This window comes from Tyto alba, unplaced genomic scaffold (genome assembly GCF_018691265.1).
Source record: "Tyto alba isolate M040663 unplaced genomic scaffold, T.alba_DEE_v4.0 Super-Scaffold_29, whole genome shotgun sequence".
Lineage (NCBI taxonomy): Eukaryota > Metazoa > Chordata > Aves > Strigiformes > Tytonidae > Tyto > Tyto alba.
This window is the reverse complement of record NW_024881303.1, coordinates 4113050-4129128: the sequence shown is the minus strand read 5'-3', so window position 1 is coordinate 4129128 and position 16079 is coordinate 4113050. Positions and strand designations below refer to the sequence as shown.

At 41.3% G+C, this 16079-nt stretch overlaps 1 protein-coding gene across 2 annotated transcripts in view; it reads left to right on the top strand.

The window, feature by feature from the left end:
- Positions 1 to 14680, top strand: part of DDHD1 (DDHD domain containing 1) — a 65255-nt gene extending 50575 nt beyond the window's left edge. For both annotated transcript variants that reach the window (XM_042799256.1, XM_042799255.1), the window contains 6 exons: positions 597 to 859; positions 3016 to 3091; positions 8267 to 8416; positions 9734 to 9986; positions 11292 to 11474; positions 13648 to 14680. In XM_042799256.1, coding sequence (XP_042655190.1) covers positions 597 to 859; positions 3016 to 3091; positions 8267 to 8416; positions 9734 to 9986; positions 11292 to 11474; positions 13648 to 13829 — 1107 coding nt within the window. In that variant the 3' untranslated portion in view covers positions 13830 to 14680. The remainder of the gene's footprint in view (positions 1 to 596; positions 860 to 3015; positions 3092 to 8266; positions 8417 to 9733; positions 9987 to 11291; positions 11475 to 13647) is intronic.
- Positions 14681 to 16079: the final 1399 nt, after the last annotated feature.

The window sequence follows — 16079 nt, the reverse complement described above, 5'->3', positions numbered from 1 at the left end:
AAGAGAGAGCATGACTTGTCTAGCGTTATGTGCCAACCCTGTGGCAGAGAAGTGAGCTGATTCTGGATCATGTGTGGCTCAGGCTCCTACCAGCCTCCTTAGGTTAAAAGAGGAGCAGAACCTCTGATGCAGGAGGAACATTCAGTGCTGTGGAAAGGGAGAGAAACAAGCACTGGGGGAAATCCAGCTGTATTAATAGTTGCTGTTGTGCTGATGGACTGCTAGTGAAAATCAAGTGCCCTTGCTGTTGTGCACCTCAGAGGATGACGTTAAGTGCTTTAAGTACAGCTGTCATTTAAGGGTTTATTTCCATTTAATGCCTTGGGCTGTGTAGTGTAGCCATTCTAGGGTCACCCCGTGTCCTGTGGGGTGGTTGCTGCTGGGCCTGGAGGAGAGGAGAGATGAACCACTGGAGTCAGTGACAGTCAACCAAGCTGTTGTTGCTGACCATAAGATTTTGCTCATCTTTCCAGCTTAAGTGAACAGACCATCATGCTCGTCCTAAATGCATGCTCGAGAAGCTGGTCAGTGCAGTACGCGAACAGGAGTAATGAGATGTTGATACTAAACTTTTTTTCCTTACCCTCTTGAAACAGCTGGTGAAAGGGCTGCAGCAGGAGCTGAACCGGCTATACACGCTCTTCTGCTCCCGGAATCCAGAGTTTGAGGAGAAAGGAGGGAAGGTCTCGATTGTGTCCCACTCGCTGGGCTGCGTCATCACCTACGACATCATGACTGGCTGGAACCCAGTCAGGCTTTACGAACAGCTGCTGCAGAAGGAAGAGGAGGAGCTTGAAGACCGTTGGATGAGCTATGAGGAGCAACGTTTACTTGAAGAACTTTTCATAACTAAACAACGGTAATGAATCCACTTGTTATTAAAGGAGACCACCACATCACTAGATGATGCCTTTTGAGTGTTTCCAGAACCCACCGTGGCTGTTATCTTTTGTGGCTGATGTTCTTCTACTGGTGCTGAATGGCAGTGGGATATGCTGAACAGGGGACTGAGCAGGCACAGGGAGCTGGCACTGCTAATAGGAGCTCTAAATCCACATCCTACAGGCTGTACCAGAACCAAGCAGCTAGCTACTGATCACTGACCAGGTGCACTGGGAGCAGATCATAGCCAGATAGAAAGGAGGTCAGGCCAGTAGCCCTCCAGAAGCTTGAGGAGAAACACAACAAAGTAGCTTGCAGGTGGACAGTGAGCTGTAACACTGAGCAGAACGTGAGCAGTGAAATTCCTGAGTTTCTAGAGGAAAATTAGAAGTTTTATCCTAGGCTCAGCTTGGAAATTGGGCTCCACCAGCTGGATAAAGATGTTGTAATTGCTGTGATTGGTCTTACGGGGTTGCTACTCTGCTGTGGATCGTTTACTAGCTCCTTCCTGCTGCCACCTAGAAATGTTCATGCTGTTTGGAGTGCAAAGCAGCACTGCCCACTGTAACAAACAGGATCTTGGTTTCAGCACCTTGCAAGTGTTGGTAGGGATTCTCAGTGTTAGAGGACCTTGCAGATCATTGTGATGTCTCCACGGTGTTCAGGTGACTTCCCTGTCTTAACCTGGATATTGAAGTGCTATGAAACACCAATAGATACAGAATCTAATAGTACTAGCTTTCCAGTGAGAAGTGAGGATAAATCATGATCACAGTTCTTTTGGTTCCTTCTTCAAACCTATCTTAGTATTGGCAGTGCTTTGGAAGCATTAATGTAGCATCAGAGCTCCTGCAGTGCCTGAAATCAGTATGTGTGTAATTAGGGATTGGTACAGGACATCTCTATCAGCTGCAAGACTGAATAAAGTGTAATCTTTCTGAGAGAAGGGAAGTAAGAAACCTAATGAAGTTGCCCAGTGGTAAGATGACCCTTCAGGCATCTCACTAGCATATGATCAGGGAAAAATTGCCATTTTCACACTCACACTCCAGCTCCTTGAGCATCCTCTGAAGTGCCTCAGGTTGCATCCACTCTAACCCAAGTGTCATTTGACACTGGTGCTTCTGTATAGATAGAGTAGCTCCTCATTTTGTGAGCCATCTTAGTGCAATTGAGTCTGAAATGACAGAAAATACATTACTGACATCCTGTAACTTGTGGATTTCTAGTGTTGTGAGGTTGGCAGACACACAGTGGATTTCTGGAAATGCTTATGCCTGAGTAGTGTGTGTCATAGCAAGCGTAAATATTCTACATTGTGGAATAACATACAGCATGTGAGGTTGTGTATTGGAAACAACAGTTTGCAAGAGTCAAGAATTCTGCATACCTTCCTTTTTTAAGACTGAATCACGTTCGTTAAAGCATACAAACTTACTTGAGTTTTAGCTCCCGACTTGCTTCTTTCCAATCAGGATTGCGGAGACTAAGCTTAACATATTTGTTTACGTAATGCTTTTGTGGAACTTGAGGAGATGGTGTTTTCCTGCTCTGAAGAGGGCATAACTTTCTGGTGTTGGGCTTGGGGACAGTTTTACCAGTCCATACGAGTGCTTTATATTGTAGCAGCTTTTTAAATTCAGGCTAACTAGAAGAACAGGTGAACAACCATTTTTAATGATAGTTGAAAGGGTGGCACACTGTCCTCCAGATACTCCACCACAATGCAGACCTCTGTAATGCTTGGGCCTTAGAGTTTCCTGTGGCTTTGGCAGGTTGTTTTTTTTTTTTATTTTTTTTTCAAACAAAACGAAACAAACCAGGTGACTTGCTGCAAAAACAACAAGGAAACATGAGGTGAGTCACCTACTCCTGAAGAAGGAGGGTGAGCAGATGCTTGGGGTGGTAAACAAGGAAACTGTCGTGTCTTGATTGATTCTTTCTGTGGTCAGAGAAACAGGAACTCATGTACTTTGATTCTTAATTAATTGAACTGCCTCCAAGAAATACTGATGCCATCACTCTCTTTTCCCAACAGACAAAACTGTTGGACCCCACAGAAATGCCTGTTTGGATCAGAAAGGTTAAGGCTACATTTTTTTATTGGATCTCAGAAAGATCTCTGTTTTCTAGGTTGAGAGAGATAGAAGAGAGGTTACAAGAGTTAAAGACATGCACCATATCAAAACCACCTGTCTTAAAATTTAAGGTATGTATGTTTGAGAGGTTTTTACTGAATGTTCTACTTGCTGTAAAAATACACCTGCAATATCAGTTATTCTACTTACTTTTCTTCTATGTCCCTAGACATGATGTTGGTAGAATAATTTTAATGTATTGTTTGAAGTGTGTGTACGTGTGTGTAAAAATGTTACTGTACTAATATGTTACTATTTATTACAAATATATGTATTTATATGTAAACCTGTATATATATTACACCCACGTGTACAACTATGTGGGAAGGTAAAAGCTGTTTGGCAAATTACATTAATTATGTCTCTTAAACAATTTCACTTCTACTTTATTGACTAATCCATTTTCCCTGGGGACTACTTCTAACATGTCACATCTCTGAGCAAATCTGATTGAATTTCCTCCAGCAGTTGATTTTATAGAATCACGGAATGGTTTGCGTTGGAAGAGACCCTAAAGATCATCTAATCCAAACCCCCCTGCCCCAGGCAGGGCCCCCTTCCCCCAGCCCAGGGGGCTCCCAGCCCCGTCCAACCTGGCCTTGAACCCTTCCAGGGAGGGGGCAGCCACAGCTGCTCTGGACAACCTGTTTCCTTCCAAATTATTCTGGTCTGACAGTTAGCACAAGTTACTTTTAGTGTCATGAAATAGATTGCTTGCTAATCAGCTGTACAAATTGCTAGAATTTATCACTGGGAAAAGGCATTTTCTAGCTGCTTGATGAGATGTGCAACACTTTCTAGTTGCTCAACTATATCCTGCAATATTAAACCATAAAAATGTGACATGATAGATGAGAACAAAATAGATTATTGTTTCTTAACTTGCCATTTATCTTTCCTTCTGAGTTCAGAGGGACTTCTAGAAGCCAAGGTCAACCTTGAGCCATAAAAAAGAGGAAACTAACCATAATTCAATTTGTCATAGCTGCCTCCTTTTCATCACTGCTTAAAAGCATGTATCGTGCTATTATCTCTACCATCAAGGAAGCTGGAATCAGACTGATACTCCTCCAGCTCTGTGAAAGATTATTCTTCGTTCAGTCATGTTTAAGCTGAGTATTTCTTGAACACATGCTTTTTAGAGGGAGGAGGAAAGAAAGAGGGAATAAAAGAGGTCTATATCAATACAAATTACTACTGTGTAATTTTCCACTGCAGTACATCCTTTTTCTTACCCTTACTGAAAGGAAGGTGTTTGTTTCTGTGAAGCTTTATACTAGTGATTCCCATTGCTCGAGTACTGTGCCCGAGACAGAGCTCCAGGGGAAGAGAGAGGCTTTCCATAAACACGATGACAAAGTGCTTCTGCCAAGGGAGGATTTCAACAGGATGTCATTGAAAGGTCATTGCTGATCGCCAGGCCAGGCCAGCTTACTGAGGGTGACTAGCTTGTTGAAAGAGAACTGCTTTGTAGGTACCAACTGTCAGCACCTTGGCTCTTCATGGCAGACCAGAGCCCTGGCTTGATCATGAGTTGCTACTAACTACAAGTGGTTGATCCACAAATTACTTTGGTCTGTGAAGCACAGGAGACTTTGGCCACTGATCTCCTTAGGCTGTATTACATGACAAAACAGGCACATACAGCTGTAATGAAAAAAGCTAGCCACTCTCAATGTGTTGCCTCTTTTATGGACTGAAACAAATAAAGCTTCCCAGGATGAAAGTCATTAGTCCTACATTATTGGAGTTAAGCTTGCTTGATGTTGAAGAAGCACAAAAGTAGCTTTTGGCAAGACAAGTGTAAGACTAAATACACCATCTAACTTAGCTGGTATTTAAGATTAGAGGAAACGATCTGTGTTTAACTGACCTTTTGAAAAAAAAAAAACAAACAACCTTGAAGATATAGAGTATCTTGTACTCTAATAACATACTGGACAAGCCACCAGAATGAGAACTTGAGGGTGAGGTATCTTTATGGGTCTTTCTCCTCTACTTCTCCTCACATGGCACAACTGAATAAACTGCTAAATCATTAGGACCTGCGTGGGTTAAAAGCAAAGCCAACTCCCCATTGTAAATGTAAAGCTTAGAAGCATAGCCTTCTCCCCACCAGCTGTGTAAGAGGAATCAGAGTTAAAGGCTAAAGGAGCATGAAAACATGGGGAATGGTGCGATACCTACCTCTTTATGCCTCTGGTGCCTGCAAATAACTATATTGTAGGATGATTTTTCAATCACAGTAGGAAACAGGAGGGCAGGATGTACCTCAGTTGCTCCCTAGTACTGAGGTGAAAATTAATTTAAACCTGGACTTGTCAATGTGCTTCAGGATTCCTTAGCACTTCTCATTCACCCAGGGTTACAGAAACTCTTCTGGAAGAAGCTCCAGCTTGTACTTGACCTTGTGGTTTCTATGTAGCATCATCTGACAGTGATGTCAATGTTGATAACAGCTGTCACAAACTATTTATAAGATACTAGTGATTTACCACAGGTATGAGAACTGAGAGCTTAATGGGATGCTGACGTGCAGCTGTACCTGGGAGGAGAAAACCTTTAAACTGAATGCAGAAATGTGCTGTAGTAGTTCAACACACAACTGCCCAGTTAAATTCCCCATGTAATACTGGTATGTCTCTGCTGCCTTTGTCTGCTAAGGCTGCAGAACGTTCCTGGGTGCAGGGATGGGTAGAGGCTGCTGCAGAAGTCTGTATTTCCTCACTCTGGGAGGATGTTTGGGATCCTCCAGGCTGAAAAGCAGCACAGAAACATAAACTGTAATCACCTTCTGTGTCTTCTGTTTTAACATCACCACTAAGCAACATTCATTCGTCCCCCCACACTCGCCTATGCACAAAAGAGCTGCACTGCCTCACTTCTGTTGGCTCATTCAGCTTTTTCTTTTCTTTTTTTTTTTAAATTCTGAAAATACTGCACTGCTAAGTAGAATGGATGACTATTTGGCTCAGCTTTTGCTTAAAATACAAATAAATTCATTAAGTCTTCTGTTTATGAATCATAACCAGAAGAAAAGTGCTATCCTGAAAGGTCACGTTCTTAAACATGTCTTCTCTGTTGTTAAACATTCACAGGCATATATGTGAAGTGCCCTACGCCTGTTTCTAGGAGAAACACCAAAATGAATAAATGTTTTCTAGAAAGATTTTAGTTCTCTATTCCCAGTAGGTTTCATTGCATGGTAGTCTTCTTTTCAGCCACTTCGCAGCAGTGCCGTGAGTCTAATGGCTGCAATTTAAAGGACTTTATTTTTGGAAGACTTACTTTTGATTTTTAGCGTTCACTGCTTTGGTATTGGTCTGGTGCCACCCATTAAGGTACCCACCAGTTGGTACTTTGTAAGCACTTCCAGAGCTGGAACACAGTGTTGAAAGGCTTCTGCGTGTAAGAAAATACACAGCAAAGAACAGCCCTCCAAGAAAAAAAACTTCTGTCTGTGAACACTGTTAATCTTGTGTTTATCAATAGAGATGATGGAACAAAAGCCATGCACCATGTAACCACTGAAACTGTCTGCCTTTTGAGATTTTTGCCTGGTCTGTGCTTGCCTAAGGTGAATTCATGAAAACGTCTTCTAAGCACCTGCTAGCAAGTGTAAGCTGGCAGCCACTTTCTGATTTCTTTCTGAAGCGGAAAGACCATAATTATTTACTCCAGGTGCTCAATACAGCAATATGAGAAGGACAGGGTTAAAGGTTACTTACTCAGTTTAAAGGATTGCACTGTGAATATCTGTTTCTATTGTATTTGAAGATGTGAAAGCTTTTTGTCCAAACTGCAAAAATGTAAGGGTCTGTGTAAAGCTTGATTATAAGAAGGGAAAGCAGTGTTGCGCTAGCCTAGAGTGACAGTAGAGATGACAAAGCAGTGCTTTGCAGCATATGACATTAAATAGTTCTGCTGAAGACCTAGATTTTTTTTTTTTTTTCCTATTGAATTGGGACTTGCACATTCATTTGGAAGGAAGAGGTGGGGTACCAGTGCCAAGTCAGAGGAGGAGGAATGTTTTGTGCAGTGCTGGAATCTGATAGATGAAACAGACCCATTATTTCTACGCCCTCGCTCCATGCACTGACATATAGCGAAGGCACATGGGAATCCAAGCATCCTCCACATGCACTTAGCAAGAGCACAGTGATTTCGGTTGCTGGTTGAGTAGCAGCACACTAGGAGTTGCTCAGTTTTAGTGACCTGCAAACTGGGCACTGCTATTGGGAAAGTTGCAACAAAGGTCTGATAAGGGTAAAATTAATTTTTCATATAAGAAAATACTCTAAAGGTTAAAAAGTAACTTTGACTTAGGAAGAATTTTTGACTACAGGGTTTTACATCTGATGTTTCTAGGAGACAGTGTCTGGGGATTGGCAATGGGATACGAAGCCATTCACCTCTAGGTCACTGTTGAATCCCAGCCCAGGTTGGTAGTGACCAGAAGTCATTACCCCTGATGCATGTTCAGGGACCTTTGTCAGATGGGTTAGCACTTGCAGTTCAGGTTTACTCAATTGCCTCTCGGTGTTAGAGGCAGTCCTTTTAGTAGAGCAAGGTCACAGTAGCTTGGGATGATGTGGGAGTAGCCCACAGAGTCGCTCGGTGTGCTGTACCTGTTCCTGGGTAGGGGTTCCTCATGTGTGACGTGGTGGTGCTTCAGACAAGCACCATTCTGATCATTTAACATTAGGGGCTTTTAAGAGGTTGTACGTAACACCAGCCTGTATGTGTGTGACTACCGTAAGTCTCTGATACTCAGTGTAGCTTGCATTTCTATTTCCTCAGTGGGTGTGTGTAGCAAAACAAATCATTAAATACTTGGTTAGGGTAAGATTAAGGAGGTGTGGTAAGCTTTGGGAAGTTTCATGAGAAATCAGACTTAGGTCTTGTGAAACTCATCACATTTCCGTAGTGTCTTCTAAATTCTTCTTGCTCCAGCCTTTCCAGTGTTGGTGGATCTCTTTCAGTCCAAATATCCGCCTTGTTTTTCAGCTTTCTAGCTATGTAACACCAAAACATCTAACTCTCTTCTCACAGCTAAGGGAAATGGGAAACTTAACATACATACTATACCATGAAGGTTATAGTGGTCTTCCTCATTTTGATTTACTAATACTATATGAGTCCCTTGGTTGAAACTGAGAAATCAATTGAAAGAGAGAAGTCAAATCCAAGCCATGTTGGAAAGCATTATTTCCATCCTTATTAATGTGGATGAAATCTCTCCTTAGGTTGAGAATTTCTTCTGTATGGGATCTCCATTAGCAGTGTTTTTGGCATTGCGTGGCATCCGTCCAGGAAACAGCGGTAGTCAAGACCATATTCTGCCCAGAACAATTTGTAACCGCTTACTAAATATTTTTCATCCAACAGATCCAGTGGTGAGTTTTAATTGCAGTTGCAAGCTTTTACCTTGACTATTTTTAAGCATCAGCTGTGTGATGATGTTAACTTCAAAGCATGTGAATCAACGCAAGTATGTTCCAGCACAGGACTATTTGTTAATGAATATTGTACAATGTCTTGTTTTTTGTAACTGTAGAATAACAGTGCCTACAAGTAATTGCCTTAAATACCATATACTTTGCGTCTCTTTTCATATTAATAAGCATAAGATTCAAGATTACTCTGCTTTTTCTTTTTTTTGCAGAGACATAAGAAGTAAGCCTTCTCAGTCAAGTTCCAACTTGTGTTTAACTTACTGACTTCCATTAAACATCATCTGCCCAAAGATACTACTGCTCTTAAAGGCTTCACAAGCAGTTTACAAGATACTGTAGAAAAACAAAACCATTGTTTGGTTTTTTTGTTTTTCCCCGAGGGGTCGAGAGTGACAGATTGTTAGAGGGTGGGATAGTACTTGGGAGGGCAATATCGGTATAGCTCCACTCTGTTTGTCTGACCAAGGGCCTTTGATCTGTATCGCCTTGGCAACTTCTTTGATGCAAGCTTGATTTGGGATTTCACGCTTACTGTAGAATAGTAATTTGGGGATACGTTTGTGTTTAAACTCTACCTGAATCTGAGTATACTCAGACTTCAGTCCAAACATGCTGGTTCTGCTTGTCTTAAGTTCTTGTTCAGCTCCAGCTACTCCAAAACCAGAATTTCCCTGAGACATTTAGGGTGATTGGTCAGGCTGCAATCTGTGGTCCCACTCTGCAAATAGTAACTTTACTTAGTCTTAAGATAAAGAAGTGCAGAATGCTTTTCTATATCTAAATAAACAAAGAAAAATAGAGAATCAATAGAAATTTTTTTTTTTTTTTAAATAAGCACATCAATTCATGGTATGCACAGGGATCAATGAAGAGTCATCAAACAAAATGTTTACATATCCAGTTCCTCCCTCTCTGTTGTGTTGTGCAGTATAAGCTTAACTGTATATAGAGTTTGCTCAGTCAATGCATAATAACAAATACCTGTTAGCAGTAACTTGTGCGTTTGTAACAACATGTAGTAGAAGTGTCACAGAGAAATGTGCAAAAATGAATGCACAAGCAACAGGGCAGCTAATACGTTTTCCAGGCTGTGAAAATAAAAGTGAACCAGAACATAACTCCACAATTCTGTCACTTTCTAGGCTTCACTCGCTACACATATTTTGGATTTGAGGTTGGAGAGGACACTGTATGGGAAGGGAATGTGATTTTTCAGTCTTGACACTCAGGGCTTTCTTTTCTGAATTACTTCTGCAGGCCTATAGATTAGAACCTTTAATTCTGAAGCACTACAGCAACATTTCGCCTGTCCAGATCCACTGGTACAACACTGCAAACCCTCTACCTTATGAGCACATGAAGCCAAGTTTTCTCAACCCGACAAAAGAACCTACCTCAGTCACGGATAGCGAAAGTGTTTCAACTGTACCAAGCCCAACTACTTCACCAGTCATGGTTCGACGCCACTACGGGGAGTCTATCACAAACATTGGCAAAGCGAGTATATTAGGTAATTGTGCTTTATGTCCTTTGTTTTATATATAGGACCCTTTTGTAGAGCTTCACTGCTCAGTGGGGTGGTGTTTGAGGTGCAACTGTAAGCAAACTATTCCCGGCTGTTTCAGCTTGTTCTGTGTAGGTGTGTGGCTTGTTTTAATCCCAGCTGAAGTTTACTTTGACAAAAAGACAGTTTACATACACTAGAGTCAAGGCTTGCGGGGAGAGGATGTGGGTTAGGGAGTTTAGGCTATTGCTGCCTTATTGTTGTCTGCCTTATTGAGGTAACATCCTGGTGATTTAATAGTTTCCACTCTACTTCATGGGGGAAAAAAAAAAAAAAAAAGCTTGTTCTATGTCTACATTTTGTGGTATTGGCAAATAGGAGAAAAATCACTCTATGTAAGCTATTACAGTTGCATTTAACTCATGATTTTACAATAGGAAATTCAGGCTGTTTTAATATAAAGTCTGTCCTCTTCTGGCTTTCTGATTCAAAATAAGCCCTGGTTTAAGTGAGCTTAAATTCACTTTCCCTGGAGCTTATATTTGAGCACGCACTTGCAGTTTTTGTTGACTCAAGGCTTTTCTTTAGCTCTCTATGTGGGATTTGGAAGAAGGCTAGTGCCAAGAATCTTCCCAATCAAATAAGTGAAGTATATGAAAGCAGTTTAAAGTCCTTAAGTAGAAAGAATGTGGTATTTCAAAGCAGGGTTGCTTTTTCTGTTACTATAGTAGCTTTAATGTCCTGTCCATAAGGTGGCAGCAAAGTCAGGAGAAAACACCACATATCTGTTCTTAACTTCTACAACCCTCTTCCTGAGCAACCAAAATTGTCCTTTTATAGGATGATAGAGCATTTCTAAATGTCTGTAAGGGTGATGCCAACATAAGGACCCTTAACGAGAGGAATATTGTAAATGTTCTGATGGGATTTTTATGTGCAGAAGGTACTAGCATTGCTACAAAGCACTTTTGTCTTAGAGTTTTTATGGAAGAGGAATTACAACATATCTGTAAAAGTACCAGATTTCTTGCTGCAGAAGTGTTCTCATGTATTTTTGTTCCCCTAACTACAGTTTCCAAATTATAGCCTTTGCTTCTACACTAGATTAGTCTCACGATAAACAGTGTATACTTAAACCAGATAAGCTGTTCCCGCCCTAGAAAAGCATGAATAGTGTGTTCCTTCATCTGTCACTTAACTCTAATTGATGGGTGCTACAGTGATTTTAATTTGCAGTTTGATTTAGCTGCCCTTGTGCTTAGTTTTGGGGGGGTTGTTTTTGTTTTTGTTTTTTCTCTGTGCTGAATGCAGGAGCTGCAAGTATTGGGAAGGGCCTTGGCGGGATGCTTTTTTCAAGATTTGGTCGATCGAGTACAACCACCCCACAGACACTTGAGACGGGGAAGGAGGGAGCCGAGGGGGACGACAAGAAGGCCACAACTGTTGGGACGCCGCCTTTATCGCACAGCAGCTCAGGCTTTCTTGAACCCATAGGTTAGTGACGAGTCCACCTTACAAACCCCGTGGAAACAAGACCTTTGGTGGGCTGCATCTGCGTGTTGTGGGAGGCTGGAAATACCATAACATATGCCACTATTTAATTTTGTTGGTGTGCTCTAAAGCGATAAATATTGAATCCATTCCTGCTTTTTGAATCTCTTAAGACTGTCCAAGGACTGACTCGTCGTTCTTCCTTTAATCTATTATTTTCCTCTTAAAGGAGGCTTATCTGTATACATGTTTGCACTTATATGTACACCATGTGCACACATATATGCATGTATGAGTTTTGGCTAATGAGATCTGCATATTGGTAGTTCCTAGAGTCCCTCTAGGAAAAGCAATAAAATTGCTGCAGAGAATCCCACTCACCATTTATCATAAAATGGATTTATTTAGATTTCTCCATACCTTTGCAATTCTGAAGCAATCTGGATTTAAAGGCATGCGTGACTGGAAACAGAAGCTGCCCTTGTCCTGATCTGAACCCCCCAGAACAGAAAGTGAAATTTTAGCAGCTGGGTGTTTTTTTGGAAAAGTATAGGTACTGCTTTTATAGAAATTCATACTTGATATTATTTCTAAACTGCTCATTGGCACTGTTGCAAGGCAGGGGGGGTTTTTGCAATCTAAGTAGTCACAAGTATGTTATATCCTGTGATAGCATTCACATGATACACTGCTCTCCGTTCATCGCTGCTAATTTCAACAGATAATCTGTCGAAGTCAGTATCTGAGGACAGAGACTTTGTTTTAAACGTGAGGAAAAGAGAATGGCATGACAGTGACTGTTGTGGAGCGGCCGATGAGATCCTTTCCGGGGGAGGGAGGGGGGGGGTTGGCACGTCCAGGGCCTTCTGCACGATTCCCGCGTCCCTCTTTGCTGAAAGCCCGTCCCTGCTCCATAGAAGGAGAACGTGGAGCAGAGGCCGGCGAGGCTGCGAGCTGAATGATGCAATCCAGGGCCAAAGTATTTGCTTCTGAGAGGGCGGCCGCTCGGCTTGTGGTGGGGGGTTGGCTGCCACCCAAGCTCCTGTAACGGCCTCTCGTCAGAGGGAGACAGAGTCATTCGGGGCGTCCTTCCTGCAGAGCGACTGGGGGGGGGTGGGTGTTTTGGGTTTTGGGTTTTGTTTTTTTTTTTTTTATTATTTTATTTTTTTAATATACACGTCTTACTGGAAAGGGCTGCAGTTGCCTCCTGGTGTTCGAAGGCTCTGCCTCCCCCTCCTCGCTGCGTTTGCGAAGCGGGGCAATGCTCCTGTGGAAAGAGGGGGGGGCACGTCGTTCCCCGAGTGCTGCTGCGCCGTGACAGCGGGGGCAGCGCCTCTGCGATGCTCCCTTTATTTGCTCTTCGAGCCAAGAATTAAAATTCCTTGAAACTGGCTTTGATAAATGGCTGCATTTTTTACTCAATATGGGGTTTTGGCTTTTGTAGCTGAGCAGGCTTTTAGTTTCGTCCTTTTTATTCTGTTGCTCCTTGTAGAGATTTTTCTAACCACTAAAGTGCCTTAACAATAGGTTAGCCATTGGCCCAGTTAAACATGCAGTGAAAATTGCTTTGAATGTGGTATTAATCAAAGCAGCCATTGAAATGAAAGGATAACTGCTGAAATATAGTTGGAGTAATCTGGAAATTAAAAGGGCTAGTGCTGCGTAGGGATGACTGGTTTTCAGAAAGGGCTTGTAATATTGGGTGTAGTCTCCACTAAAGATGCAAGAAGTCCATTTGTTTCAGAAAGTTCTGAGCATCCACCTTCTGAAAGTCAGTGTTTTCTAATGGGGCTTCAGCATTTGCTGCATGCTTCTGTGTAGTTATTATAAGGAGTATAAATAAATTTATTTATGTAGTTACTATAAGGAAAACAGCTGCTTAAAAAAGTGCCAGCTTTATCCAAGCTTTAGGTTTAGTTTCTTTTTTTTCCTGAACTAAGCACCACTCCTAGGTCAGATTTGTGCTAAATACATGTGCATCAAATGTATGTACGTAATATTAAAAATCACAGTTGATTTAGATGAGTGTACTGTTAAATGTAAGCACAGAGAAACTATGTGTGTTTTATATACAAGTAGAATCAAAGCACAAAGCTGATGGAAAAACACACCCGTGTTTTTTCCTCTGCTGCCGGATAACACTAACAGTGTTTTTTGTTTCTTGTTCAATTTCTAGTGGAACTGGAGCACAGGATTGATTTCGAGCTCAGGGAAGGTCTCGTGGAAAGCAGATACTGGTCCGCAGTCACATCACACACTGCCTATTGGTCATCTCTGGATATTGCTCTTTTCCTTCTAACCTTCATGTACAAACACGACCAAGAAGATACTGACAAATCCAATTTAGACACTATTTGAATTTTTGACTGGGGATGGGGCGGGATGGGACAGGAAATTTTAAAACAAATGGCACAAAACGGATGTTTTACTGTTAAACTGCAGTATATATGGCATGGAGGTTTCAGGTTTAAGTGCATGTTTGGATTTTTTCGTATTTCTAAAGAGCAAAAATGATTTATATTGAGAAGCACTTTATAGTTTTAAACGTTTTGCAGTGCTTAATTAGACCTGAAATGATTCCAAATTCTTGTTAACCTTGACTGTATAAAAAGCCAATGCAATGTGTAGCATCCCGTAAGCACGGTTGTGCAGTGTGCTTGGGTGACATACTTGTTAATGACCATAATTGCTGTTTAGTTCATTAAAGTATAAACGATTAGTTGATTAAAAACCACTAAATTAATTTCCATTAACAAAAATATATGTTAGATACAAACCTAAAACTGCCATGTTCTGATGTTTTGTGTATCAGTAAATAACAAACGGTGGTGTCATTTTTCTAGGACTTTATTCAGCTCCACATCCTATTATCACAGTACCACTGAAAGACCATTCTGAATGCTGGCTTCTGAGGGCGTATTATACGTGACACATTTAGAAACTAATGCTGAAAAAAGCATGAAGCAAATATTTGAAATACTGTAATTATAATTTATTATTATCTCTAATTGTTTCATTTTATTCCAGTGTATAAAACATTACTTTTTTACTGGTTTCTTTTGACATAATTTAAGAACCACATTTATTTTCTACAGTGTTAAGACTTTTTCTCAGAAATACATATCTTTGTACTACTATTCAAATGAATATATGGACACTGTGGCACACTTTAAGTATTTTTTCATTAAAAATAAATATTTGTGGTTTCACACAAATGACATCAGTCACATTCTTCTCAAAGGTAAGTAACTGCCTTTGCTCTTTAGGTCCCAAGAGTTTCTCAGGCACGTGAAGGTTCTGACCTCACATTAGACTTGGTTTGCAGGGGATCCAGCTGTCTTTTGCTAACCATTGTTAAATGTATAGATGTGTACGTGTGTTTGTACAAAATTATATGTATTTTTATGCGCAAGCATCCTATCAAGAGGAAAGAGAACAGCATAAAATGAACTTGGTGAGGCCTGAGAATATCAGAGCTTAGATTAGGTTTGTATCTGAAACTAATTCATGAAGAAGTTAAAAGTGTTGTGATGAAGGGAAATAATCTCCAAATGAAACACTGAAAGGTCATTGCTGAGATTTTAAAACAATGTGGAAAGCTCTGGAGTAGAAATGTCAGATATCTGGCCCCTGAGCTGCCTCTGCCTGAGGTATTCGTGATCTATACAGCATTTTTAGAAGCTGCAGAACCTAAACTTTTGTTTAAAAAACACAAAAATCAGGCTGTGGTGTTGGTGAATACTAATGTTCTCAGTGTAAACAGATGTGGCAACACCAGCCCACACCAGCAGACAGGCTCAGCCAGTGGCTCGGAGATGTGGAAACCACCCAGACGTCCCTTTCTGAAATTCAGGGGGGCGAGGGTGGCTCTTCTCCCAGATACTATTGCTTGGGCTGTTGCCTGTTTCCCTGGTCTGCGGTGCAGTGGGGAAGGAATTGGGAGCTAGGCTGCTATGTTGGGGTTAGGAATTTAGGAATAATTATGAAAAGGGGGAAAAAAAATGGCAAAGAAAAGGGAAAGGGAGGAGTGGAGGGGAATGGGAAGGGAGGATGACAACAGAAACAGCACTGCTATAAGTGCACTGAATCAATATCCAACAAAGATGTTCAGATGGTGTAAAGGACCTTGCTTTAGTGTGGATCTCTGAAAAAAATTCCTTCTCGCCTCAGTGAATTGTAACTCTCATGCCTGACATGTTTACCTTGGTTGATGAACAATCATAAAAAATTAAAATAACCCTCTAAGAGCAGGAAGCTTGACACCTCTGCTCCAGAAAACAGACTTTTGTTTACATTACTGGCTTTCCACATAAGTTGTTTAATCAGCTCTTCCTAATTAGGAGAACTGAAACATAAAAGGCAAATCTCCTTTTATATTTAGAAGGTGCGAAACACTTAGAAATGTGCACGGCTTGTGTTTCAGTACTTTGAGTTGGATCATGTCACTGCTGCGTTACTCCCTTACACTACTGGATCTACACTAGATCTCTAAGCGCTGTAAACAAAAGGGGGTTAATTCCTGCAATTCTTGTGGTCTGTGTAAACTCTGCTGTTGTCCAGAACATGTTTCAGATTTATGGGATAGCTGTTCCTTTTGCATCGGAACAT